At 42.0% G+C, this 26,439-nt stretch overlaps 3 protein-coding genes across 6 annotated transcripts; all 3 read left to right on the forward strand.

Moving 5' to 3' along the window:
• The first annotated feature begins 202 nt into the window (after nucleotides 1–202).
• On the forward strand, nucleotides 203–3,578 carry LOC117240225 (tenascin-like). Its single transcript, XM_033506190.1, has 4 exons — nucleotides 203–422; nucleotides 579–657; nucleotides 1,166–1,626; nucleotides 1,734–3,578. Exons 1-4 carry the CDS (start codon nucleotides 265–267, stop codon nucleotides 2,989–2,991), a joined length of 1,956 nt encoding a protein of 651 aa, XP_033362081.1. The 5' UTR covers nucleotides 203–264; the 3' UTR covers nucleotides 2,992–3,578.
• Nucleotides 3,579–3,685: 107 nt separating this feature from the next.
• Nucleotides 3,686–13,034, forward strand: LOC117240169. The gene is made up of 13 exons (XM_033506068.1): nucleotides 3,686–3,853; nucleotides 3,916–4,015; nucleotides 4,359–4,958; nucleotides 5,159–6,600; nucleotides 6,679–6,836; nucleotides 7,080–7,234; nucleotides 8,925–9,088; nucleotides 9,365–9,464; nucleotides 10,064–11,062; nucleotides 11,296–11,780; nucleotides 11,859–12,016; nucleotides 12,404–12,559; nucleotides 12,647–13,034. The coding sequence occupies exons 1-13, from the start codon at nucleotides 3,750–3,752 to the stop codon at nucleotides 12,757–12,759; spliced, it is 4,734 nt and encodes a 1,577-aa protein (XP_033361959.1). The 5' UTR covers nucleotides 3,686–3,749; the 3' UTR covers nucleotides 12,760–13,034.
• A 458-nt stretch (nucleotides 13,035–13,492) lies between these two features.
• LOC117240229 lies at nucleotides 13,493–26,405 on the forward strand. 4 transcript variants are annotated; one of them, XM_033506196.1, is made up of 7 exons: nucleotides 13,494–14,115; nucleotides 17,018–17,161; nucleotides 17,697–17,858; nucleotides 18,265–18,441; nucleotides 18,713–18,973; nucleotides 22,358–22,614; nucleotides 22,926–26,405. In XM_033506196.1, exons 1-7 carry the CDS (start codon nucleotides 13,884–13,886, stop codon nucleotides 23,100–23,102), a joined length of 1,410 nt encoding a protein of 469 aa, XP_033362087.1. In that variant the 5' UTR covers nucleotides 13,494–13,883; the 3' UTR covers nucleotides 23,103–26,405. The 4 variants fall into 4 exon arrangements, with proteins under 4 accessions (XP_033362090.1, XP_033362087.1, XP_033362088.1 ...); XM_033506197.1 differs by having other exon boundaries at nucleotides 22,929–26,405; XM_033506198.1 differs by having other exon boundaries at nucleotides 18,713–18,856.
• Nucleotides 26,406–26,439: the final 34 nt, after the last annotated feature.

Consider the following 26,439-nt stretch of genomic DNA (forward strand, 5'->3'; position numbering starts at 1 on the left):
ACACCTATTTTTACACTTTGTATAGCTGGCTTTCCACTACCTTCGATGATTTTTAAAAATCTCGATGAGCGGGAGGAGGGGCGTATAATTCGCTGAATTTCGACACACGAATGCTGTCAGTTCATAAACACTTCTACGAACAGCTACGCAATCGAAAGAGACGCCGTGGCACCGCGGTGACCCCGAAACGTTATCAGAAGAGATGTAATCCTGCGCATCGAGAAAATAAGAAACCAGTAATCCATTGGTGCTCGCGCATTCAACATGTACAAAACGTTGTTCGTCAGTTCGGTTCTTTGGACATTGTTGGTATCTGACACCTTGGCGATCGAAGGTGTCAAGGGCCGTCACGTTCACCACGATCGACCGAATTCTGTCTTGAACAGCACCGTGCAGGCTGGACTTTGCTACAAGAGGATACGGTGAGTGGAACGAGAAAATTCGATAACGAAAACGACGGATGCTTTTCCGCGTTGAATCGCAACGATGCAAATATGCAACAAGCACGACGCGACGTTTAACCCTGGTTATCGCCACGACGCCCACTGAATTCGTTCATTTTCTTTGCTTCTTTTCAGCTACGCGGATGCGTTAGCATTGAACGCCACGGGTCAGTTCCCTCACAACACACTTCCTTCGACGCCGCAAGAAGGCACGGTAAATATACCTCACAGTAGCTCCAAAAGTTTAACACATATCCATATTTCCCAGTGACACGTTTCTTTTTTTTTTCTTTTTTATGAAATTCTATCCTTTCATCTTCAGCCATAGCACGGTAGAACTTTGATCTTTCGAACGTCTCTTATTATATCTCATAGTTTATATCTCTGTAGGCAATAGAAATATTCCAAAAATACTTAATCCTGCTGCGACCCTTCGTATTTTACCAGATAAAAAAGATTTGTAATATTTTGAAATACGCGTAGTATAAAATCGAGATAAAAGATCGTGCGTACCAGTAACAATTTTTTGATATTTTGTTCGAACTTGAGATATTTCTTAACGTTAGAGTAAACTATATCATAGTATATTCCTCAATGAGTTTTCGATTCACACACACGCACACACACACACACACACACACACACACAATATGGATATAAAAATCTTCTATGATAAGCGTTCAAATACTCTCATTGTATATTCCTTTCCTTTTTACCATTAGAAAGGTGGATGGATCACGATTCTGGATTGTTGCGACGGCTACGAACGTAGCTCCACTTCCGGCGATTGCAATCCTAGCTGCATCGATGGATGTTTAGGTGGAGAATGCACCGGACCAAACGTATGCACCTGTTCTCCAGGCTGGATTGCACAGAAGGGCGTCTGCGTGCCCTCTTGCGAACAACCATGCCAAAAGGACGCTTATTGCTTCTCGCCGAACGTGTGCACTTGTAAATTGGGCTACGAAGAAGAAAACGGCAACTGCAAGCCTATCTGTCCCGGTGGCTGTAAAAATGGCGAGTGTGTGGCACCTCGAGTATGCAGATGTAGAGAAGGATACGTGATTCAACCCTCGCCCGAAGGTTTCACTGGGATCGAGGGCAAAGAGTGCGTACCCGTTTGCGAAAATGGTTGTCGCAACGGAGAATGCACTGCTCCTGGAGTGTGCACTTGTCACGAAGGGTAAATTAACAAACTTGAAGATTTCAAATGGTTGAATGTTATTAGCAAACGTATTGCCAAGGCTAGCGTGTGCGAGACTCGTAAACCAGCGAATTGTTTCTTTACAGGTACATTAATCCTTCGGGTGATACGGAGTCCTGTGTGCCCAGCTGTCCTTCTGGTTGCTCCAATGGCGAATGCATCGCGCCCAATGTCTGTAAATGTAAACCAGGCTTTACGCTCGATTCGACCAACAGATGCGTTCCAGAGTGTCCTCAAGGCTGCATCAACGGAGAATGCATCGCACCCAGTGTCTGTAGATGTAAACCAGGCTTTACCCTCGATTCCACCAACAGATGCGTTCCAGACTGTCCTCAGGGTTGCACCAATGGCGAATGCGTATCTCCAGGTGTCTGTAAATGTATACAAGGCTTTACCCTCGACTTAACCAACAAATGCGTTCCGGAGTGTCCTCAGGGTTGCACCAACGGCGAATGCGTATCTCCAGGTGTCTGTAAATGTATACCAGGCTTTACCCTCGACTCAACCAACAAATGCGTTCCGGAGTGTGTTCAAGGTTGCATCAATGGCGAATGTGTAGCCCCTGGAATCTGTAATTGTAGTCCAGGTTACGTACTAGATAGCAATAGGAACTGTGTCCCGGATTGTCCACAAGACTGTGCGAATGGCGTATGCGTTACACCAGGCGTTTGCAAGTGTAACCTTGGCTATTCCCACGATTCCAATGGCAGATGCGTCAACACGCAGTCCGAGTCGAAAGTCTCTGATTGTCAGTTCGATTGCGGTCCAAACGCCAGGTGCGTAGGTCGCAACAGATGCTCGTGTAACCTAGGATACCGCTTGGACCCAGATACCAGGAGATGCATTCCGTTGTCCAATTCCTTCGAATGCAGAAACGGTTGTGGCATCAACGGCTTTTGCGCCGGTCCTGACATGTGCATCTGCAACTACGGAATGCCCGTCGATCCTGTCACCGGAAGGTGTCCTGACTTACAGCCAACCCAGTCACAGTGCCAACCCGACTGTGGGCCAAACGGTAGTTGCGTTGGTCCCAATCGTTGCGTCTGCAACTTTGGATACATAGTCGATCCCGACACTGGAAGATGCATTCCCCAAAGGGGCACCACGGGAGAGGCTATGTGCGAACTGCCGTGCCTGAACGGAGATTGCACCGGCATTAATCAGTGCACGTGCAGACGTGGCTACACCTTGAGTCCTTCCGACGTCACTCGAACAAGATGCGTACCAGTATGCATGGGTGGATGCCATAATGGCGTTTGTACGGCGCCAAACATGTGCATCTGCAATCCTGGTTACAGAAAAGAAGCTGGCGTCAAGGGCAGGCAGAGATGCGTCCCCGTTTAATTTGTTTCTTCGTTCTATTTCTTCGTTGTGTGCCGTATAGTCACAGATATATCCGAGTAAAGTATGTACGATCCTCGGTTAATAGAAGCGTTTTTTCATTCGCGCAGATTTTCTATACCAATTATCAAGCTATGAGAAATAAAATTTTCTAATTGTTTAATTTATATTATAATAGTGGAATTATTGTAGCAACCATCGAAGACTTTTCCAACGAAGGTCATACCAAATATGACCATATTTGAATAAATCCGAGTTACACGGATGATGGGCGATTAGAAGATGGTCATTAGGCGAGACCATTTCGCTCACACTCAATGTTTCTCACTCGTATCTTTGAGGTATCTAAGAAATAAGCGGACTCGAGCGAAATAACAGTCGACCATTTGCTCGCTTATAGAGTATCTACCTCGATAACAAACGCGTAGTAAATCTTACTGTATACCGAACTGTATGATTGCAAATGTATGCATGTGTCGTAGTTGATACGAAGCAGCGATTCGAGAATGTCCTCGGCACTAGCCTTCGATTGTACAGTGTCTTTTAATCTTTGTACGATTATTTGTGAATAAAACAGATATATACGGAAACGGAGTGACATATAGCTTTGCGAATTCTTGGTGATTAGTTAGAGAGAGAGATATCTCTGAACATCCTGTTTCGTTTCATATTGTATAGGATATGAAACACTGCAGAGAACGAATGCTTTAGTATCGTTCATTCATTAATACAGAACGCGTCAGAACGAGACAAATCTGAAAATGACATTTCTTTACGTCATACTTCTCGCTATTTTTCTCCAAGTAAGCGAAGTCGAGCCGGATCTATACAGTAGAAGCCATTCACGTTGTGACAAATTAGTCAGGTATATTCGCCTTGTCTTTGAAATAACGAACAAATCGATTTAATCGTCATTGTACTTCTTAGTTTCAGAGCGACACGGAACGTCTCATACAGAGAGAGTTATCGAGTCAATAAATGGGCAATTTTTTACGAAACAAAATACCGATGGAAATACAGAAAAGAGGTAAACCATTTGATTCTACGCGAAGAATTTCCATTTTCGTCGAAATTAGTAGACTGGCGATATTTATGCGAATTCATATTTTTGTGTATACGAGTAAGCAAAGATTTATTTCACGTAGTATATAGATTATAACGAGTATAGTATGTGCTTGGAATATTTATATCTCATAGCCAATACCTCGTTAATGAAACAATTTGGAACGCTCTGTGTATTTCTACATCTTTAAATTCTCTCATAAGAGATGATCATGATCGTAAGATTCTACCTGCATAAAAACGCCCCATCTATGTACGTATTACAAACTGATAAGACAAAAATGTACACGCTTAAAAAATATTTCTAGTATTACACCGACTATCGTATTGAGAAAATGTGCTGCCCTACGTATGAAATGAAACTCGACGAATGCTACCCTATCTGCTCTCCTGAATGCACGAATGGCTATTGCGTCGAGGATGCGTACGGTAACAATCACTTTTGTCAGTGTTACACGGACTACGTTTTGTCTACAGCAAACAAACATGTTTGCGAACCATTTTGTCCTGACTGTGAAAATGGAAAATGCATGACTCCGTACAAGTGCGAGTGCAATCCGGGATACCAACACCAGGGTATTAAGGACTGCCAGCCGATCTGCAGTAAGCCGTGCGTAAATGGCTTTTGTGGAGCACCGGAACGTTGCACTTGTAACAAAGGTTACAAGTTACTGGATAATTCGACCTACACCTGCGAGCCAGTCTGCGAGAAAATTTGCGTGAACGGCAAGTGTACGGGTCCTAATACCTGCACTTGTCACGATGGCTACGTACAAACAGACGAGAACTCGAAACACCTGTGCGTGCCATTTTGCGAAATTCCTTGCGCACCGTACGGAGAGTGCACCGCTCCTAACATCTGCACTTGCCTCGAGGGCTATCGATTTGATAATAGGAGTTACATAATGGTAAGTGTAAAATAAATTCTTGAATTGTTACGTGAAAGTTCGAAGAAAATTCTGAATCTACGTTGATAATTACAGTAGAATGTTGATTTTTGAAATTTATTCAATATCGGTAAAAAGGAACAAATATTTTAATGAAATAAATCAAACGAAAATATTCAAAGTGTGAAGAAATACGACAGAAGAAGTGCTTCTGTTTTTAGCATACGGAATTCTTCGCCAATAAATCGGCCTGTATACCTATCTGCGAGCAGACCTGCGTAAACGGATACTGCAGTGCGCCAAATGAATGTAACTGTCATCCTGGTTACGCAAAATCAAAAACTAAGGGGAACGTTTGTGAGCCTGTCTGCGAAGGAGGTTGCGTGAATGGGTACTGCAGTTATCCAGATACATGCAAATGTAACCCAGGCTATAAACCTCACACAGCGAATCATTGTGTACCTATCTGCGAAAAGCCTTGCCAATACGGACACTGTATCGGCCACAACATATGTGCTTGCGTAGACGGCTACCATCTAACCGCAGACGACCCCTTCGTCTGTGAACCGACGTGCGAAGAAGAATGTCACTTTGGAACTTGCGTTAGACCTAACGAATGCGCTTGCAACGATGGATACTCGAAAAAAAACCGGACCGTGTGCGAGCCTGTGTGTACAGAGCCGTGTATCAACGGGTACTGCGGTGCTCCTGGGATATGCGCCTGCAATTCTGGTTACAAATTCTCACACAATTCTAGTACCATCTGCGAACCTGTTTGCGACCGCTTGTGCTTCAATGGATTCTGCAGCGAACCCAACAAATGCAAGTGTCTAGTAGGGTACCAGCAACTGGAAAATAACTTCAATGCTTGTGGACCGATCTGCAAGGAAGACTGTGTCAACGGATATTGTACTCGTCCAAACGAGTGCACGTGCGAACCAGGCTATCGACCCTCGAAGAATAATTCAAATGTTTGCGAACCTGTTTGTACACAACCTTGTGAGAATGGGTTCTGCAGCGCACCAGAGAAATGCAATTGCAAAGAAGGTTACAGTCTATCGTGGGACGTTCCGAACGTTTGCGAACCTGTATGCACGGTATCGTGCGGTGTTAATGGGATCTGCGTTGCACCAGATAGCTGCAAATGCAAAGAAGGTTATGAATCGATGGGTAACGAGACTGCGTTTACCTGTGAACCTGTTTGCGACTTTGACTGCGGGAACGGTACCTGCGCATCTCCGAACGAGTGCACTTGCTACGCGGGTTACGCGGAAGACGCAGAAGGTCACTGTCAGCCATTCTGCGAATTTTGCAACAATGGAACCTGCGTGCAGCCTGAAGTCTGCGAATGTGACGAAGGTTTCGTTTTAATGGAAAGAGAAAATCGGAGCGTCTGCGAACCGTACTGCAAGAGTTGTTTCAATGGAGTATGCGTAGCACCCGGTGATTGTCGATGCAACGCTGGTTTTGTGAAAACAGATACTGATAATTCAAACGATGGTAACGACTGTGTCAGCGCGTGTAAGAATAATTGCAACGACCATGGAGTTTGCGATGTCAATAACAGAAACTGCCACTGTTATTACGGATGGGATGGGATAGACTGTGGGGAAACACGATTTTGTATCGCGACGATGAACCACACAAGCGAACGCTTAAACGCGTAAGTATTGAAAACTTTTACATAATATTTTTGTACATTATGTGCATTTTGTATATTTTTATGTTCTTTTCATTGCAGATCGAACATCGAGTACGATGTAAACAACACGATCGCTTACGTAGTTGAAAATAGTCCAATGTGTCACCACGATTGTTTAGACAAAATCAATAACAAGACTTTGTGCTTTGGAAAGTACGAGAACAACACAGAGGATGATACGATCTCCTGTCTGATCGGTACAACTATAAATGAACAACTTTCTTCTACACACAAGCTTCTAATTACAAGCTTCTACAGAACAAGCTTCTAATTACTTTTCAGAGATTACAAATTTCGTTACGAATATCAGTAATGATAATTAACTTTGTTACGAATTAATCAATTAAATAATCTTCTTTGTCGATTCGTTATCGCTTTACACGAATCTTTCGTGCCAATTCTATCTCTTACATTTTTTTAATTGGGACACTACATTGTAGATTCCAGCTGTTATCGAGTGTACGCAACACGCACAAAAGGCCTAAGTTACGCATCGATATCTGGAATCGTGGGTGCTACGGTGATTACTGGTAGCGCCGCTATAATCTACGCGTTGATACGAACGAGCTTGAAAAAGAAAATTTCTTCTGGTAATTAATGTATCGCTACGTCATCAAAGTTTCCAAATAAGAGTCTCTAAAAACGCAACTTTTGAATTGTCGTTTGCAAACGCAGATAATACGCCAGCAACGTCGTCCCGGGGACAAACATCTTTAATTCCTGAAGAGAATAGCAGCCTGTAACTGGAAGACGAACTGTATTCATCGTTTCACCTCTTTGTTAAGCTACTACATCGATGCATCTAAAATATATTTTATAAATAAAACGTTTGTCACATTCCATTAGGCTAAGTTTCAACCTAACTCAATCCCTCTCACTTTTCGAAATAATAATTTGTTTCGTTGCTTAAAATTTATAAAGGCTACCAGATCTAGAATTTAGAAACTTCATTCGTAACCTCTTTTGAGAAAATTCGTGCATTAAAAAGTTTTCTAACACTAGAACTACCGATAGTTAACACGACGCTATTTCTATCACAACCAGTCAAAATGACATGTCTTTAAAAAATACGTAATAATAGAATATTTTATATTTTTCGATTTATTACGTTCTTACAGAAGGAATTCCATGTTATGTAGTATATTTTTGGTATTATTAATCCAGCTGAGACCATGATCCCTAAACGAGAGTTGACATATTTATAAAATTGTAGAACCAGTCGTTTTGACTGGTGTGGTATTTCTAATGTTAGCATCTAGCGATCTAGCGATCGATCCGGAATTTTCCTGATAACTGATGTCGTCATATTGAATGATACGCAGTAAAAATTTTAAAAACGTGTGGGAAATTGTACGAGACGAGTTAATTGGGGTTCGATAAACAGACTGCAGGACCCTTTTACACTTCGACACGTACCAGTCATTTTGACTGGTTTTGGTATAAATAGCCTTGATACAAAATTATTTTCAATTTTAATACATAAAAGCAAAATAAAATTCATTGTATTATTCTTTTAGTTATCGTTGCGAAAGTCATTACATCATTGCGGAAAAAAATATAACACGAAGTAGGAATTTTAAAATAAAATTGTAAAACCAGTCAATTTGGCTGGTGTGGTAGTTCTAGTGTTAAACGGAATGCAGAATGCGTTTAATCGCCTTTATATACTAAATTTATTTTTCGTTTAACGACCTGATATTATCGTTGTAACTACCGATAAAGTAAACGAGCAGAAATATATATGCTTATTATTTTTATACAAAGATATAGTCAGCTAAGAAGTGGTAATTCCGCAAATCTATAAGATACATATGTGTATTATTACTTTCCCCCATGTTTATACATATCAACGAAGAGATAAAGCAAAAATTCTATTAACCTTCCGTGGGAAAGCATATCTTTTGCACCTTTCGTAGGCAACCTGAGTTGTTTACAGCACAAGAGAAATTTTTATTGCTTGCTGTTCTAGAACAAACTTACTTGAACCAAATTCTCGTTGATTCGAAGAATTAGTGCCTACTTCTTTAGGCAATGGAACCTGGATCTCCTTCCCACCCTCCCCCTTTTTCCAAGATATTTAAAAATGAAATTTCACTTCAGACATAAACAAGCCAGGTTGCCCACGGTTGGTTAACATTTGTGACGAAGGATCCTCTGTGTAACTCGATCAACTCTGACGACAAAATTGTCTGAACCTCCGCGATATCGAGCATCCTGTCGATAACGCGAAACAGATAAAAGAAGTCGAGCCCATCAATTGCAGCATTTAGCATCAGTTTCAGTAGCAAATTGCTCGTATGAACGAAAAGACGAGAAATATGAGATACATTGGTGGTATAATCTTTATAAACTCTATCCTTATAACAGGTGTAATGATGTCGTCGTGGTCGACCAGGCAACCTAAAAACGAGTTGGATGATTCGGACCATGAGTGCATCGTGAGATTCAGGTAACATAGAAACTACCATATTCTTCGGTGTACGGTTGAACTGCGTTTATTGAAACTTATTGGACAAACAGTTTGTATAATTGCAATTCATATAACCTATCTATCATTTTTCGTTCACACGATAGAAATGATTGATTTTAAGTGGCAAAAGTTCAATTGATCGGGCATTAACCAAGATTTCATTCCAATAAATGAAATTCAGATGAATGGAGATCTGCCGTACAAGAAGATCGTACAAGATTGCAAACGAATGGCAAAGGAACTTTTTTGTTTCAGTCGGAGGGAAGAACGATTCGTGCCGTATACGGAAACGTACAAGGCTCGGAAATGGGGACTTTTTTATGTGATTAAGACTCGAACAAACTACAGGAGCGAGGTATGGAACAGGGAAGGTTCAAAGTCACGAACGTCCAGTGACTGTTTCCTTACCTGTGATACACTCTGTATCTTTAATTCTTTTAATTCCTAATTTGCCAGTCAATCAAAATTTTGAGGGGATGAAACAATTACTCCTAATAAGGGGAAAATATGCTTAGCTCTAAAACCAATTGTACGAAAAATTTTGGTAATATAAGATTGATCGATAGCACGATGAATCTCAAAACTACTTGTAAAAAGTAGAAGCTGCGATCATGTTGTTTTCCTGTTGTCTTCAAATATAATAATATGCACTTTACTTTTATATATATATATATATATATTAATGCCTATTAAGGATGTGTTGTAATGTGGATAATAGAAGATGGCTGTTTCCTATTAAATCGCTAATAGGAAGCGGATGTGCGATATGTAATATAGTAATAACCAAGTATTAGATAGTAATTGAGACCGAAACAAACCAAAGACGCACAATGCCTTGTAATCCGTAAGCGAAGCAATAAAGATATTATCTACATGTCACAAATGCATAAATATGCACAGTCTATCGATGAGAATCGCTATTACAGCTTAGCATCAATCTCTTCTGGTTTTCAGTACAGAACCACTTGGGTGACTGAGAAAACGTGCTGCAACGGCTACGTGAAAAACGACAACGTCTGCGTGCCAGTATGCTCGGTTCCTTGCATCAACGCAAAATGCGTAAAACCAAATACGTGCGAATGCGAAGAAGGATTTAGACAGCAGTATGTATCGTTCGCGTGCGAGCCAGTATGCGAGGGGAACTGCAAGAACGGCGTTTGCCAATCTCCTAATAAATGCATGTGCAACACTGGCTACGAATTGTCCGCTGACAATTTGCACTGTCAACCAATTTGCCAGCAAAATTGCGAACAGCTAAATGCTCGTTGCGTGGGGCCGAACCATTGCGTCTGCAATCCAGGCTACGAGCTATCCGATTTACTGTGCAAGCCGATTTGTAAAATGCCATGTGAAAATGGCAAGTGCACAGCGCCGGACGTTTGCACTTGCAACGATGGTTACGAACTTATGGATATGTTCACCTGCACGCCCAAGTGCGAGCAACCTTGTAAATACGGCAATTGCACGGCACCAAACAATTGTACATGCAACCCAGGATACCAACAGAACGAGGCCAAGGACTGTGAACCAATCTGTAGCGAATCCTGCGTGAATGGAACTTGTATCGCCCCGGAAGTCTGCAGCTGCGACCCAGGTTACGGATTATTGAACGATTCCAAGTATGTTTGCGAGCCCATGTGCGAAAAGGCTTGCGTAAATGGAACCTGCACAGCACCTGACACCTGTTCTTGCCACGACGGCTATCAAGTTAGCGGAGATGACACGATGAAGCACGTGTGCGAGCCAATTTGCGAGAAACCTTGCGGAAACGGAACGTGCACCGCGCCAGGAGTTTGCAACTGCACGGAGGGTTACTGGTTCGAGGAAGAGGAACGAACGTGCGTACCGTTTTGCAAGATTCCTTGTGAACCTGGCGGAACATGCGTGGCACCGGACACTTGCAGTTGCTTCGATGGATATCGAACGATCGATACGAACGTGAAGGAAAACGAAGTGAGTACAACTGTAATCTTTCGATTCGTGTCTTTTTAACTAGGAGCTTTAGAATCCAGATTTTGGTCCCTGCCGGTTGCTCAAATGCATACGCTGATGTACAGTGGGTTGCGTGTGTACAGGCATCTCTAGTGCGAAATTAAATTGTTCCTAGCTTGGAAAATAAGACTTATCCGACATTTGTGCGCATAAAAGTTTTTCACTGTTTTGTCATATCCTTTCTATATATATAGGTCCTAGACAAAATCACAGATGGTTATATATCAGCCTGTGAACCTATCTGCGAACCAAGTTGCAAACATGGTAAATGCACGGCGCCGAATTTCTGCACTTGCAATGACAACTACACACGATCGTCGGATAATCGGTGCATGCCAATCTGTTCCTCCTGTGAAAACGGTATCTGCGTTGCGCCACATGTATGCCAGTGTTTAGAAGGTTTCGTCAAGGAATCCGAAGGCTCGTGCGTAGCATTTTGCGAAAATAGCTGCGAGAACGGAAAATGCGTGGCGCCAAACGAGTGTCGATGCGATGTTGGCTTTGAATTGAGTGCGAATGGTACCTGCGTTAAGCCGTGTACACGCGTTTGCAAAGGTCATGGAGTATGCGTGAAGGACGAGGAACCGTGTGAATGTTCTTACGGATGGACAGGGTGGGATTGTGACCAACCCACTGTGTGCATTTTAGTAATGGATTTCGACGATAAGACCGTCAATCGGTGAGTATAATGGTAATACGAATTTGTTTTGCATTGAAGTACAGATTTAATGAACTTTTAAAAGAAAAATGTTCATAGACTCACGGTCCACAATGAGACGAATAGCACGCAAATGGATGCCAGACATTACGCACCGTATTGCTACCAATGCAACGACACAGAGGGCAACAAAAGTTTCTGCTTTACTATAACCTCCGACCATGGTCCATCGACGATTGGTTGCTTTGTCGAAAGAGGTATTTTCTTAATATATTCGCTATTGCCAAAATATGACTGTTCCCCTATAGTAGAAAAGCTTTATATCTTTCACAATTACGTGAATCCACTGTCCACTGTCACACGCTGTAACTTGCGTCGAATAATCTAATTCGAGATTTGTTTCATATTTTGCTAATATAATCACGATAATTGCGTCTTATAGCAATACTGATCGTACTTGGAAATATTTTATATAACACAAAGACTATACAAATTATATAACGTGAAACACAGAAACAAATATACAAACTTATATGATACACGTAATTCATACGAAGTTTCTATAGAGATTCAAACACTTTCGTAGGAAACTCTAATTTTATATCGAAAATTCTCTATTGCATAGTTGTATGTTCTATTTCAAGAATCGCCGTGCTACCTATCTATGTATCACAGCAGCACTAACACAGTGTCCAGGATGGTTGGAACATTAACAGCAATTACGATCGTAATAATAGCGATCGCAACAACGGCAGCGTATTTCTTCATTCGTAGACAACGGAAAATGAAGACGCGCGCAGGTATTACGATAAGAATTAATAATAAAGTAATAACGCGATAAGCAACGTGATTTCTTTGTTTAATCTTTTTGTTTCTGTTTTCTTCAGCCATCGTGCAAAATGATTTGTATCAAGAAACTATCACACACGAAGCAAACGAATGTCTCATTTCGGAAGATGAAAGTCACGATGCAATCGTGAACGACACTGGGATAAATTAGAACGAACAAAGTACGAATCGGTATTTGAACGAGAATTTTCTCCTAGTAAGTTCTCGGAGGATAAGAAGATATACAGGCGATGTACAATCTTCAGGAGGTGTACGATATCATCGCGTGAAAAACGGAACACCTATGACGATAGTATTAATACTTGAAACGCTACCTTTTGTATTAAATATACGAAAACGTTCTACAAAAGAAAAGAAGAAAGCTGTACTCGATTAACCATACCAATATCCTACAGCGACGTCGAACGAAGCCAAATGATTCCCAATACGATCCACGATCCTCCATTACGCCTTCCATATGATCATGTAGATATACCGTCAACGTCAACGTGGAAAACATCGTCGAACGAAAACGATCGCGAAACGTACATACACACTGTACATAATCGAAGCAATCGAGATCGACATTCTTTCAGATCCTGACCTGCAAAGAGCGACCACCCTCCAAAACCAATACGATGCACAATGCTGAGAACTAGGTAGCCGGACGGCAGTGGACTAACCGAAGTATCGGCGCGCACGATCGCATACGTATAATTCAAATCGCGTTGGTTTCAAGGTAGCCGGCTGGAAAGGTAACAAACCAATAATCCTTCACCCCCTGATAGCTGGAGGTTGGGCGACGACGAGAGGACGGAGCAGCCCTGATCTCGATCGACGCGGCACAAAGGGAGGAGAAAGGAAGGGGTCAACGGGTGGCATCGCGCAGCTGCAGTCGCGGTGGTCGACCGGCTAGCGGAAGGAAGGCGTCAGTGAACGGGGGAGCACGGAACCGAAAACCGCGGTGGTACTCTGCCGACAGTCAGACAGTCGCCGTCGTCGGTCGTGCTGCTGCTGCCTACGAGTTACCGCTGCCGAAGACAGAGGCAAAGATAACGAGAAAAACGACGCGTGTTCGAATAGTACGTGTGTCGGAGTCGAGGTGAGCCGCTGGTGTTGTCGTGACCAAGGTGTTTTACAGACGGTTCGACGCGATATAAGGCGCTTGTCAGAGGCGTCGAGGGCGAGAGGGCGTGCAGGAGGGTGGGAGGGGGGAGGGGGAGGGCAGGCGACGGGGAAGGATGTCGATGCGCCGCCGGTGGTCGGTTTCGGGGGTTGACTCGCGCCGCGGGGGCGATGAGCGCACTTCCCTCCGCCCTGAGACTGACCTGCTGCCGTTCCTGGCTCCTGCTTCTCATCTGCTTCGTTTTCCTGGTATCCGGCTGCAGCTGCGACACGCGCCCGGATCGCCTGACCCGCAGATTACTGGCAGGTGATGACGTGCGCGGATCCAGCTACGACGACGACGACGACGACGACGACGTGTATGACGACGACCAGGACTACTTCGAGCACAACATCACTGCGGGTGAGTGTTCCACCCGTGGACCAGAAACCGTGAATGCTCGATATCGTTAATTCGACGCGGCACGGTGTTACGATTCTAACGAAACTGGTAAGACTGGTGAGAACGTCGAGTTCTCTGAGACTGGTGATATTACGAGATATCGAGTTAGGGACTTCTGCTTGGATTTTGCAGTTTGATACGTTGATAGGCGATATGGAGGACGATGTTCGTAACGAGTCTTTGACGACAAGTGGTGTAGTGGAACGGGAGAGAGGACGAGCAACAGGAATTAGCGAGAGACTTAATAACGCGAACAGTCTCACGATTCGATGCATCGATCGTTGATCGGTACAAAAGTTACTATTAGATAATCATATACTACTTAGAAAATGATTCCCACCGATCCTGTTACGTTTCGTCTCAAATCGATCGGTATGTGTTTCGATATTTAGTCCTTCTTCGGATCGATATGATGGTTCTCATTGAAGGATCGTTACGTTACTTTTCTCATGAAACAAGGACGATCGAAGAAACGCGTGTGCCACGGGATTCTTGCCTCGCCTTCTTCGCGCATGCTCTGTACGAGCGTGCAAACACTTTGCTCCAGAATCTTCAGCCAGGGTGCAAACACTTGTTACTGTCATTGTTATCGTCATCTAGACGTTTTGCCTTTGTCAGACGATAAGTAACCCTTGTCTACCTCTAAATTCTACCTCGTTAAATCTAACGAGAAGGCAGATGGTAAGTGTTACAAACTGCTAAGTTCAGCGATACTTTCCTCGTTCTTCTCCGAATCCAATCACCGAACTTGCGATCGTGTACAAATCTTCTGATACGACAGACGATATTCTAACTGATCGTAAGATCGTGTCAATGTTTTCTCGTATTCATCGAATCCCAAGTTGTGACGCATCTCGTAGAAATCGCATTGATAATCGTGGGAAAGCATCAAAGTCGAAGAGAGTAATAAAAATAAAGGAAAACAAAATATTTCGCGTGGAAATTCGCGAGTGCGCCTGCGCATAGATGCAAGGGCAAGAAGAAACTAGTCCCTCTTGATTTTCGCGCCAACCACTCTGCCGGTATTGATTTTAATGGATGCTGCAAGCTCTCTCAATGTCTGCATGTGGGAGTTTGCACACTGCCTGCAGCTGCGTGAGATTTCAAAAAGATCTCTGTTTCTCCTTCTTCTCCGCTCCCTTCAGCCCGTGACACGTAACGCAGAGAAGGAGGAACGACAGAAGGGGAAAGACGTTAAAGAAGGAGAAGTATGGTGCGTCACTCGCTCTTGTTTCCTCGACGACATTCGCAGGAAATCTCCGCTCTGGAGTAGAGCTCGATGAGCGGTAAAAACACTCACACACACATTGGCGAATCCTAGCCTAATGATCGCGCGTCGTGAACTTCCTGAATCAGGTCAAAAAGCATAATTCTGCGTGCTCCGTTATTTACGCGACACAGCCGGGCTCGACCTCCTCCCATTCATCTGCAGTTCGAACGATCGATCGATCAGGGCAAACGCGAGCTCTGGACTAGGAACGAAGAAACCTATTTCTAGGCGAAAACTCGTACGTAAGATGTTCTCCGTTGCACCATCCCGTGCGCCCTCGATGGAAAGTTAATTAGGGTACACGCGAGAACGTGACACGATATCCCGCGGTTTAGCGTGTGTTTCTGAACGTTTGCCAACGTAGCTGATCATCGTTATGTTTCCTCCTTAAACCTGACCCATGCCATGATACATTTAATAATGATATAACGCGATAATTAAGGGGAAATCGATACTTGTCTGGCTCAGTGCCCGCGCCTGGTAACCTGACACAAACGGCGCAATTATCCCAAGGAAATATGCCCTGCTAATTTTCCCCGTCAGTTTTTCTTGCATGAAAACAAGTTTTATTAATCATTCGGTTAACGGCTAATAGAATAATATAATTCATCCATGCATAAAATTATCGTGAATTTATAGCCGAATATTTCACCGTTTCGTGTTAGAATTACACACCGTGATGACCCTAAATTCACAAGTTTGAAACACAATTTTAAAAAATGAGGCCTTCGACGCGATTTCGTCGTTCTTGATTCTCGTCATATTTCGAGCCACAAAATCTCCTTGACTTTTCTTGCGCCACGAATTTAGAACCACGATATATAGAATCATTGGAAAATCGACGCAGTCCCGACATCGTTTACAAAAGCGCACCAGATATCAAACATCTTTTGATGCGAGAAAGTGGCCTGGATAGAGTGTGTAACAATGGCTTCTTTGCTTCGTTAATCGTTCAGAATGTATGCGCATTCGTGGCTCGACAAACAGACGCCTGTGACAACACGCTTAGGCTGCACGTCAAAAGCAGAACAAAGACGCGTATCGAAACCGGGAATAATAGTTGAAAGAAGAACGATACCTCCATTGGAGACCGAAGCAACAGTGACAATAACGAAAATAACTGAGAGCACTCTTCGGAATGAATGGACCTTCTTCTGCAAAAATGTTACCACTAAGGTAGCCGTGGCACGTAGCTATCTGTGAAAAATGATTGTTATCCCTGCTGCAAAGTCGCGTGTCTCAATTTTTGTGACAATTGAATGTTCTATGTGTCGATCTCGCGCTAGTTTCAAGTAAAGAGAAAAAGAAGGCGATCTTTTACAAGTAACGACGATCGTTTCACATCCTTTTCGAATCAAACAAATTTTGTGGCGATAGGAAAACACGACTTGGTCGCAAGATGATTGAAATTGAATAAAACTGAATTCTACCGTGCGATCAATGGGATTCTGAAGTTTGGACGGAGAAAAGCACGATGCGATAGTCGTCTGGAACAATAGCGCACGCTATTTAAGGAAACAACCTACATATTTCATCTACTATTGAGAAACGTCGTAGATAATCCGGTATGCTATCGATTTCGTCTGTTTTCAGCGAAGGGGCAGTACCTGGGCTCGCCGTGCGATGTCTCGTGCAATCCGGAACTGCAGCACGTGTTCTGCGACACAGTCACTGGTTTCTGCGAGTGCGAAAAATTCTATCCAGTTCGTCTTGGGCCTACCAAAGGATGTGCCAAACGTACGTAGCTCGTTTCACACCCGATTCCATGTTATTTTCTCCTTCAAGTAGATCGTTCCGATAGCGAGAATTACCGCGGTAACGCAGGCCGCTAAAGTGGAGAAAATAAACGTGGATTATTCTGTCTAATCCGAACGACAATATTTTACGTGGTTCTCGTCTTCATCTCGCGACGATTATTCGACAACTCGATTCGTTGCTTCGACGCGTTTCTTTAAGTTTGATGACAATCAATTGGATGCCTATTTTTCTTGTGTAATTTTCCTTCTATTTTTGAATAGTGCGGTTAATTCTAAACTCGTCGCTTCGATACTTATTTCTTCGAATTTAAAGAAAATCAATCGTTGACCATTTATTCGTGTACTTCTTTCTCGTTCGTTAAATAGCATATTTGATTTTGTTTTTATCTAAGAACACTGTATCGCGTGGAATAATTTCGACATATTGGTATTATCATCGCACGTGGAAGATCGAAAACGTATCGCGTTTTCATAAAAACAACGACGAAACAAGTAACAAGTAACCGGTTTTCCAGCTAAAAGACTCGGGGAGCAATGTTTCTATCGCGCGACTTGCACTTTTGCGGATCAACACTCGACCTGCACCCAGGTGCAGCACAATGCTGTGTGCGACTGCGAACAAGGTTACCATAGGGTCGCCCTATCCAGGCCTAACAAGAAAGTGTTCTGCGCCGAAGGTACACCGTGCCAACTTATTGTCACACTGATTACATCATTGCCAAAGTGAACCGGACCCGATTTTCATGCGTGAAATATCTTATTACGAGGAAAAGAATCTTCATTACATACATATACGACATAGATTCTAGTTTCCTGTTCTCTTTCATATTCGTATTACAATTTAAACGGTAACGATTTATATGCTATCAAGGACAATTTGCTATTTATGACAAATTATAGCATCGTAGTTCGAAAAGTGAATTTTCTGCATGCACTTAGTTCTAATTCGGTGACCAATCGTTGTATGCACTGATACAGCCGAGATACGAATCAACGTCGCGTAGAATGGTTTTTGTAAGCGTGCACACACTTCTAAAGAACCCAAGTTCAGAATTGAAACATAGCGTTGTAATCTGTTGGCAGATCTTGTGCTGATAACGACCGATATTCCTACCCTGCTCTGCATAGCATCGGGAATAGCGGTATTCACAGCGATGATATGCTTCGTGCTCAAGTTATTCAGTCGTGCGAGATACTCAAGGCCACGGCACTATGCCAACGCCAATCACGCGCCGCCCATGTTGTTTTCTAGCGACACAGGTGAGTACTCGTTTAGAGGATCGACGATCAAGATACAAACAGTCACTCGCTCAAATAAAATATTTGAATACCTACGAAAACATGTAGTTGTATTCTGTATAGTATCATAATGTCGAACATACGGGCTCTTTACTCCATAGCGAAACAATTTTCATTAGGCCGAAAAAAATTGTATATCAAAGGAGTTAGGCGATTAAGATTCAAATTCAGAACGACAGAAGAGTCCAAATTCCCATAGGAAATATTATTCTTAACGAAAACGACCCAACAGGTATCCCACTGACGCTTCACGGTGGCCGACCATCCTCGCGCTCCAGTCAGAGGAGCAGCACAGGGGGACCTTTGACCTACGCGTTCTCGAGGAGGCCAAGTAGTGGTGGTAGCCGTGGTCCACTGGTACCAGCGTCGAGAGCAGGTGCGGCACGTGCCGCCGCCATCTTGCTTATATCGTGTCACCTGCAGGCGACCAAAGGCGGAAACAAGCATCGACGTACCCTTAGCGACGTAGCTGAGGGATCGTCCGACGGCCTCGGTAGACGATCAACGATCTCTTTCTAACTATCCTTTTCTGTCTTCTATTCTCACTTTTATCTGTCCGCGTCTCTCACATTCTCTACACCATCTGTGTGTCTTCTATTTCTACGTATTTTTCTTCCTCTTCCTCTTCTTCTTCTTCTTCTTTTTCTTTTTCTTCTTCTACTTCTTCTTCTTCTTCTTCGACTCGTTCGAATCGCCCCGTCCTCTTTCTTTCGTCATTCGTTTAAGGTTTAACCCTTTGCGGTTGTATGTCTGCTCTTTTATCGTTTCAATCATACGACAATTCTCAGACACTAAAGAACATTTCTGATTTTATATCATATTGAACTAACGAACATTTTGTTCGCGCATTATAGTGTATTATTTCTTATCTAGAAAAAATATGCGCGTTATATAGGTAAATAAGATGTACATCTCTGCCAAGTACGTTAGTAAAGAACACTCGAGCGTTTAACTTTTAAGAACGAATATATCCAACGACAATGTCTAATGCATCGTAATATTCAATTATTGATACGAGTCAGTGTACCAAATAGTAGTATGGTTGAATTTTATTTTGATTATTTGGACATTCCGTTTGATTATATTATTAATATTTCTTCGATGAAAATTAATTCCGATTACAAGACACCCACGTCTGAGCTCGATACGACCTCAAAGTGTTGATCGTAGAGTGTTTCGCGAATTTTGACGTAGACATAAAAAATTTAGCTTTGGAAAGAAGCTAAAGCGATTGACCACGTGTAATCACGAATATCTTTCCTAATTCTATAACGATCACCTTCTTAATTCTAATTTCTTTTGTCTGTTTTCTACACGAATCTATCGTCATTTTATTTCTTGTCCTTCTCTCACCATTTTTTCGCATTCTATTCTGCACGAGTCGCCTCTCAAGCGGGCGACAACGATGACGAAGAAGAAGATGGTGGTGGTGCTTTGAGTCGTGCCATACCGTTGTCGCTGTTGTGTCGTAGTCGTTGTTATTGATATTTAGCACCCTGATTATCCAGCTTCCCTCTCGCGTTCACTGCGTTCCATTATTCGTCTCGTTGTCCTATATTGACTCTTATGTAACGATCTTTGATTACACCGAAGCGAAATCGATATTACGACGAGGCTTAAAGGAACGAGGGAAACGCGAACTCCGATCACGTTTTATCCTCCTGGACACGAACAACTCACCCTTCTTTCTCTGTTGTTTTCCCACGGTTAGAATGTTGGAATTTTTATTCGAATTGCGTTCTGTTCGCCAAACAATGGCCGTGACAGTACAACCGATCCGGATAATCCCAAAATTACAAAAGCAAAAAAAAAAAACAAAAGAACAATATTTGCGTATATGTATCACTCCTCCTAAGTCGTATCTTACACACTCATCCCGAATAGATAAAAAAGAATAATTTACCGATAAGAAAAACCACGTACACATACGTGTGGCATATTTATATCGTGAATCAAACACAAATGCTACATTGTCACGTGAAATGTGATTCTAATGTGTATCCAATATAATATAAAGCGCTGCACGAGTGTGTTACGAGATAGCAAGATGGCAGCGGCCGATTTCGTTGCTCGTTAACGAACGAACGTTCTCTGGTAAGACATAGAGAGACACGAAATCTTTACGCACTAGCTAGCTCGCCGCACACGCACGCAAAATAAAAAAAGAAGTACAGTACCGGTTCGCATGCGAGGGGTCAGCTTCTTCTACCAATTTTGACTTAAACGCGCCGAATTTTTAACGAACGCATCTACTTTTTTTTCACTACGCACAATCGAGTGGTGGGGAAACGGGAAAAGATTAAATTTTCTAATTAAGCCTGCTACGTTTTTCATCTGCTACGTTTTACCGCTGCTACGTTCTTCCGCTGCTACGTTTTTCCGCTGCTTCATTTTATTTGCTGAGCTTTAAAAAAGTCGCCGCTTATTTTTCTTTTCTTTTTTTGTCAACAGCTGTAACGAGAACGAACGCTAAGGAATAAAATGAAAAAAATATATAGTATATTCGTCTTCTATTTGCCTGTTCGTTGCTTTCTCGCTTCTATGTGTGTTTTTAAAGATCGATTTTACAAGTTTCGACGACGATCAAAAGTTGCTTCGATAAAGGATCGATTACATTAAAAGAATGATCTATGTGTTTTGAAAAAAAAGTGGAAATAATTGTGCACGGATTTTATAAATGCTGAATGCGCTTGCTAGAAATCGAAGGACAGACGTACACATCTCGAACGAAGCTTCTCTATATGCAACAGGATGCACGCGTATAACTGTTACTCTTTCTCTGTCTGGCTGCATTTTCTGTCGCCTTTTGTACGCGTCGTCAATCAATAAGAACCGCTAACAAGCTCCGTGAATTAAAAACACTTAAACAGCTCACAAGCATATTCGCATCCCTGTGTACACGTACACGTACATACGGCTCTTACGTTCACGTAATAATTTCGCGAAATTAAATTCCTAACGAGGATCAAGAATTTGTTTGGAATTATTAATAACGCGCTGCGTATATTTTGTTTGCTTCGACATCCACTCGAAATTACACGAAACTACACGAAACTACACGAAACTACACGATCAAAACATCGTACAGTGCAGAAAATGTTCACCGTGTTAGCAATTCAAAAACGCAAACGTGGAGGAAAGATTGTGAGCGTTCGCTTTCGTACGTGCTTGCTTCATGCTGAAAAAGGCCGCTTGTTATTCCTCTTACGTTACATAACACCATGCAATGCTCGCTGTCGATGGACAATATCTACACGATGACAATTTGCACAGTCACTCGAACACCGAAAAGTCAAAATCCCAAAGTTCTTCGATCAACAGGCAAAAAACATTTCGCATCCGTTCGTTTTCCTTCTGATCCTTATCCACTTTCTACAAACTTAATTCCTGTTCGCAACTCTCTTTGAAATTCGCCTGTCTCGCGCGGAATCCTAATTTCGAGTCTCTTTTCCCTATCGGCTTCCCCGAAAATAATCACAGCACAGAGCGTCAAAAGCTTCTACGTTCGACGAACCTGTAAAATTAAAGAAATCAGCTGATGCGACCATCGAGCTTGCATACTCCCATGTACGAATAATTAGCTAGCGACCGAGGGATCTCGTTGATTCGACGACCAGCACCAGTAACTACGTACTGCTCCTATATGTATAGCCGAATATTGATAGAAACGTTTTACAGAGGCCGAGAGTCACGCTGGTATTAGCCGAGCAGTCGCAATTAGATTTCGTATTTCTGATTGATCTCTAAGCCTAGCTAATTGACTCTTAGCGTAGCGGAAGGGAACAGCCGGGTGACGGCAGGGGGCGGGTTGGGATTGGAAATATAATTCTCTGTCCCGACTTCTAGAATAAAATTTTACCCATTGTTTCCTCGATAGGTTCTCGTCGCCCTAGCTTAACGTCGGTTCACAGTTCGACGTCCTCGGCCCGTAGTTATAGCGCTCGACGACTCGAAAAGGAGAGAAACGAGAAGGAGCAACGACAGGCGTTGCAGGAACTCAGGCTGGCCAAACAGCGGGAACAACAGCAGCAACAACAGCAACAGATCGCCCCTACGCCTAGTCCTAGAACTCCGCACTCTATGGACGAGCTGTTGCCATCCGTGGAGGAAGGAAAGGAAGTGTTTTATAACGAGGTATTTTATAGGAACATTAGGTGCGTCGATTCGTTCAGTACCTAGTTGATCCTTTCGACGCTAACTTACATTACAACTTATAACGTAAGAATTTATAATTTACCGATTATAACGCAATTGCCTGCCAAGCTATTCGGTATTGAAAAAAGTGTTTCAAGCTGAAGCTAAATTAATTTAGACGTCTGACAATTATAATTCTTCTTCCGCGATTTATCCCCCTGTATTTAGCGATCTGAATTTTAAAGCTACCCTAAAGCTACTTAAATCCCAAATAATTCTCAGTCCCGCATTGAAACGTTGGGGTACACTAGCAGGTGCCGACCGCAACGGACATGACCGAAGAAACACCAGCGAAAACGACAGCCATTACGACAACCAACGTGAACGCGACCAGATTCGGTGAAATGACTCCCGTCACGACCTCGACAACGTCCATCTTCGAAACGAACATCGCACCCCGTGCCACCGGTGACATCTTTCAAGTGTAGTTAAGGACTAGAAATATCGACGAACTCGTAACTCACACGTGACTCGAATCGAATGGTTACAAGCCAGTGAAGAGACGTTAGTAAATTCAATACATGAACACGTAGCAGCACAGTTCCGAATCGTATATAACAAAAACAAGAAGATAATGTCCCGAGTTTAAGAACAAAGAGAAAATAAATAAATAAATAACATGGCTGAAAACGTCACGCGCCTAAGAGATAAACGGCTAAAACAAAGGGAAGTGCACGTGTAAGATGCTCTGTCACGGACGCGGTGCTCGAATGAGAAGAAATTGTAGACAAAAGGTACAAAGAAGGTCGCTAAGTTGTTAAAGTTGAAGTTTTGCTTGTGCCACGCGCGAAGGCCTAGAATTTACTCTAAAATGATACGTTTTTATTAAAGCTAGGTGCAAAATGATATGTACCTGGACGTTAAGCCAGCTCTGAGTATTTAAAAAATGAGTATAAAAACGCGAGATCGAATCGAAGTTAAAATCGTTCAGTGCTAAAATACGTAAGATTCGGGAGTATATGTGAATCCTGGACGTAGGTGCGGGGGAATACGAAGTTGTACCTGAATACAGAGGTGGTACGTGCCGTGTATTTAAGGGTTCAGAAATTTTCAGCAGAATTCTGACCCGGTAGCGGAGGGTTCTTTGTCCGTAATGGTTACAAAATTCAGATGACATCTTTCGGATAATTTACGTGCGTTATAAATCCCGAGAGTATAATTTCTAAACGACGAGAAATTCTTCGATCGAATGCTACTTCTAAATAGAATTTCCTAATTACGAAACTTTTGCGAAACTTGTAATCTTTTAAAACTTTTTCAACTGTTTCTTTATCCTTTTTTGTAAAACGATATTAAAACAGCAAGGCACGAGGTTTTATAATAGCTGTAACTCGTTTCGAATTTTTGTCCCTTTACGGACAAGAGGAAGAGTGGAGTTGGTATTCCAGATGATTTTTTACGGCTTAAATTTTTTAAGCATTTACGGATCATTGGTTCGACGATAGAATTTTTTACAATGATTCGAACGATTATTACGAGCAAAAGCGGGTGATCTAACACAGAAAAAAAATCGAGCTTCGAGTCAACAGTTCGATGCTTTGTGTATTAACTCTTCGGTACCACGATACTCTGTTTACTACGATTTACTTACGTATCAGTCTAATCGTTTTTCCAAGTAGGAACGAGATTAGGTTACAAACGAAGATTTTACCGATTTAAGAAGCGCAACGTTAAACTACATAGTTCTTACTCGTTGTTTCTTTGTACCTTACCAATAACTTCTTACTATGCATTTAATCACATATCAACAATGGAAGAAAATGATGCCAGTTTTAAACGAATTGTTCGAGATACTAGAGAGAAAGATGGAAAAATAATTATCATATTATTTCTATAACTATTTACGGCAATACGCCAAATCACATGGTTATATTCGGTAGAAGAGAACGATAATTGCCATAAATGTTTTGCCTGAAAATTAACTCAAACTTTGTATTATCATGTATTTAGAAAGCACAAAGAAAGGAACATGCTATGTCCATATACATATTTCGTTTTGTGTAAAACGATATTGATATACCGATACGTTCGATCGTTTCGTTTGCTCGAACCGACTTAGCTGCGATAAGAAAAAACAATTGGCAGGGCATTCTCGAGTGGGTCGAGGCTAAATATACCTCTAATCTTAGGTAAATTACTCTGTGACAACTAAATAGAAAAACGTGAAAGATATCGGGCTGGTGCTTGGACGCACACAACGATGTGGCACCAGCAAGAATCGTGCAAAAAAAAAGCTACAAAAAATAAGAAAATATGCAAAAAATTGTGCTACCACTATTGCGATCTCGTAATCTCGCTTCTCTGCGACCGAAACTGCGTGAAGCACGAGCGGTTTCTCTCTTTTCCCTCGCTTTTTCTCCGGTGAACGCACTTTGACCAAAAATCCAATTTGAACACACGCGTTACGAAAATCAGAATGAAAGAAAACTCGTTTCGTCGTGCGTTTCTCCCTCAGAGATACGAAATTATTTATCGAACAACTCGTTCTAGGTACATTGTGCAAATTAGACGATTAAATATTTCTCGTTCCCGTTTGACGATCCGTGACGAACCGCTGCTTTATGGCATACGATCACGAAATATTACGAAAGAGTAATTTCTGCGGCGAAGAAACGAATGAAAAATGAACGACATAATTTGAGTACGTTTCTGTTCCCGTTTGTTAAATTAACCGTCGTTGAGTCTTTTTTCTTTCTTTCTTTTTTCTTTGTAATTGTTTGTTTAAATGCCAATGTAAACCGTCTCGTTGCATCGGTGCATACGATTTTCTCGAGTCGCTCGACTCGCCAATGTAAATTGTAGAGATAAAAACAATCGTTAAAAGCAAATTATATATATTCTATATATACATATTCTATATATACATGTATATACGTAAGAAAGCAAACATGCACGAGGGGCTGTGTGGAATTTCACCAAAAGCGAAACTGATAACCATAAAAAGAAAGAGAGAGAGAGAGAGCAACATCCCTTGTCTATATAGAACGAGAGAACAATTAAACAAAAGAGAAAAATATGAAAAAACGTGTATCAACATCTCGTGTTCGAATAATTACGCTGCCTTTCCCGATCAAATAATAACTAAATAAATCTAAAAGAAGAATAGGAAAAGAAACACAGTAACAAAAATACAGAGAGAGAGAGAGAGAGAAGAAGAAGAAGAAGAAGAAGAAAAAAGACGTAGAAACAAGAGTCTTAAGAACGTTCTTGCGACTACGCGATTCTACGTTGTAAGTGTTTGCGTGAACGAAGTCATTGAATCATTGTTACACACATACACACGCGCACACACAAAAAAAAACAAAACACACATACATGATCCTCCCCAGCAAACAAAAGATACGATAAAAAAAAGGATAAAAAAAACAGAGCATATAAAGGCGCGCGGTATGGCGACGATTGCACACCCAATTTATCGAAATCGATCGTATTCGAACGATTGCCAGTCTCTATTAAAACACACCGAAGGGATTTAAATTCTAATGAATTATATCGCCACAACCCCGCATATTATTATCATTATTATTATCGTGATTATTATGATTATTATTATTACGAGATGATTCGATTCGACCCGCTGCCTGATTTCTAAAAACCGAAGAAACGAACAGAGAGATTCAAAAAACGGTCGATGTTCAACGTTATCGTTTTATTCTATTTTAAATGTTTACTGTATAATAAAATTGTAATATAGTCGTTGGGCGAATAAAGCTCGTTTTTCGATATACATATACACACATGTCACGGAACCAGTGTTGCACCTTT

The sequence above is a fragment of the Bombus vosnesenskii genome, unplaced genomic scaffold, assembly GCF_011952255.1.
Source record: "Bombus vosnesenskii isolate JDL3184/JDL3185 unplaced genomic scaffold, Bvos_JDL3184-5_v1.1 scf7180000014579, whole genome shotgun sequence".
Lineage (NCBI taxonomy): Eukaryota > Metazoa > Arthropoda > Insecta > Hymenoptera > Apidae > Bombus > Bombus vosnesenskii.

What these genes read in the sequence shown, in the direction of transcription:
- LOC117240225 (XM_033506190.1), top strand. Translation starts at nt 265, where the DNA reads ATGTACAAAACGTTGTTCGTCAGTTCGGTTCTTTGGACATTGTTGGTA. An exon ending in CTTTGCTACAAGAGGATACG is followed by an intron (nt 423 to 578) that starts GTGAGTGGAACG and finishes GCTTCTTTTCAG; the next exon opens with CTACGCGGATGCGTTAGCAT. An exon ending in GTGTGCACTTGTCACGAAGG is followed by an intron (nt 1,627 to 1,733) that starts GTAAATTAACAA and finishes GTTTCTTTACAG; the next exon opens with GTACATTAATCCTTCGGGTG.
- LOC117240169 (XM_033506068.1), top strand. Translation starts at nt 3,750, where the DNA reads ATGACATTTCTTTACGTCATACTTCTCGCTATTTTTCTCCAAGTAAGC. An exon ending in CGTTGTGACAAATTAGTCAG is followed by an intron (nt 3,854 to 3,915) that starts GTATATTCGCCT and finishes TGTACTTCTTAG; the next exon opens with TTTCAGAGCGACACGGAACG. An exon ending in AGAAAATTTCTTCTGGTAAT is followed by an intron (nt 7,235 to 8,924) that starts TAATGTATCGCT and finishes CAGTTTCAGTAG; the next exon opens with CAAATTGCTCGTATGAACGA.
- LOC117240229 (XM_033506196.1), top strand. Translation starts at nt 13,884, where the DNA reads ATGAGCGCACTTCCCTCCGCCCTGAGACTGACCTGCTGCCGTTCCTGG. An exon ending in CGAGCACAACATCACTGCGG is followed by an intron (nt 14,116 to 17,017) that starts GTGAGTGTTCCA and finishes GTCTGTTTTCAG; the next exon opens with CGAAGGGGCAGTACCTGGGC. An exon ending in AGGAAGTGTTTTATAACGAG is followed by an intron (nt 22,615 to 22,925) that starts GTATTTTATAGG and finishes GGGGTACACTAG; the next exon opens with CAGGTGCCGACCGCAACGGA.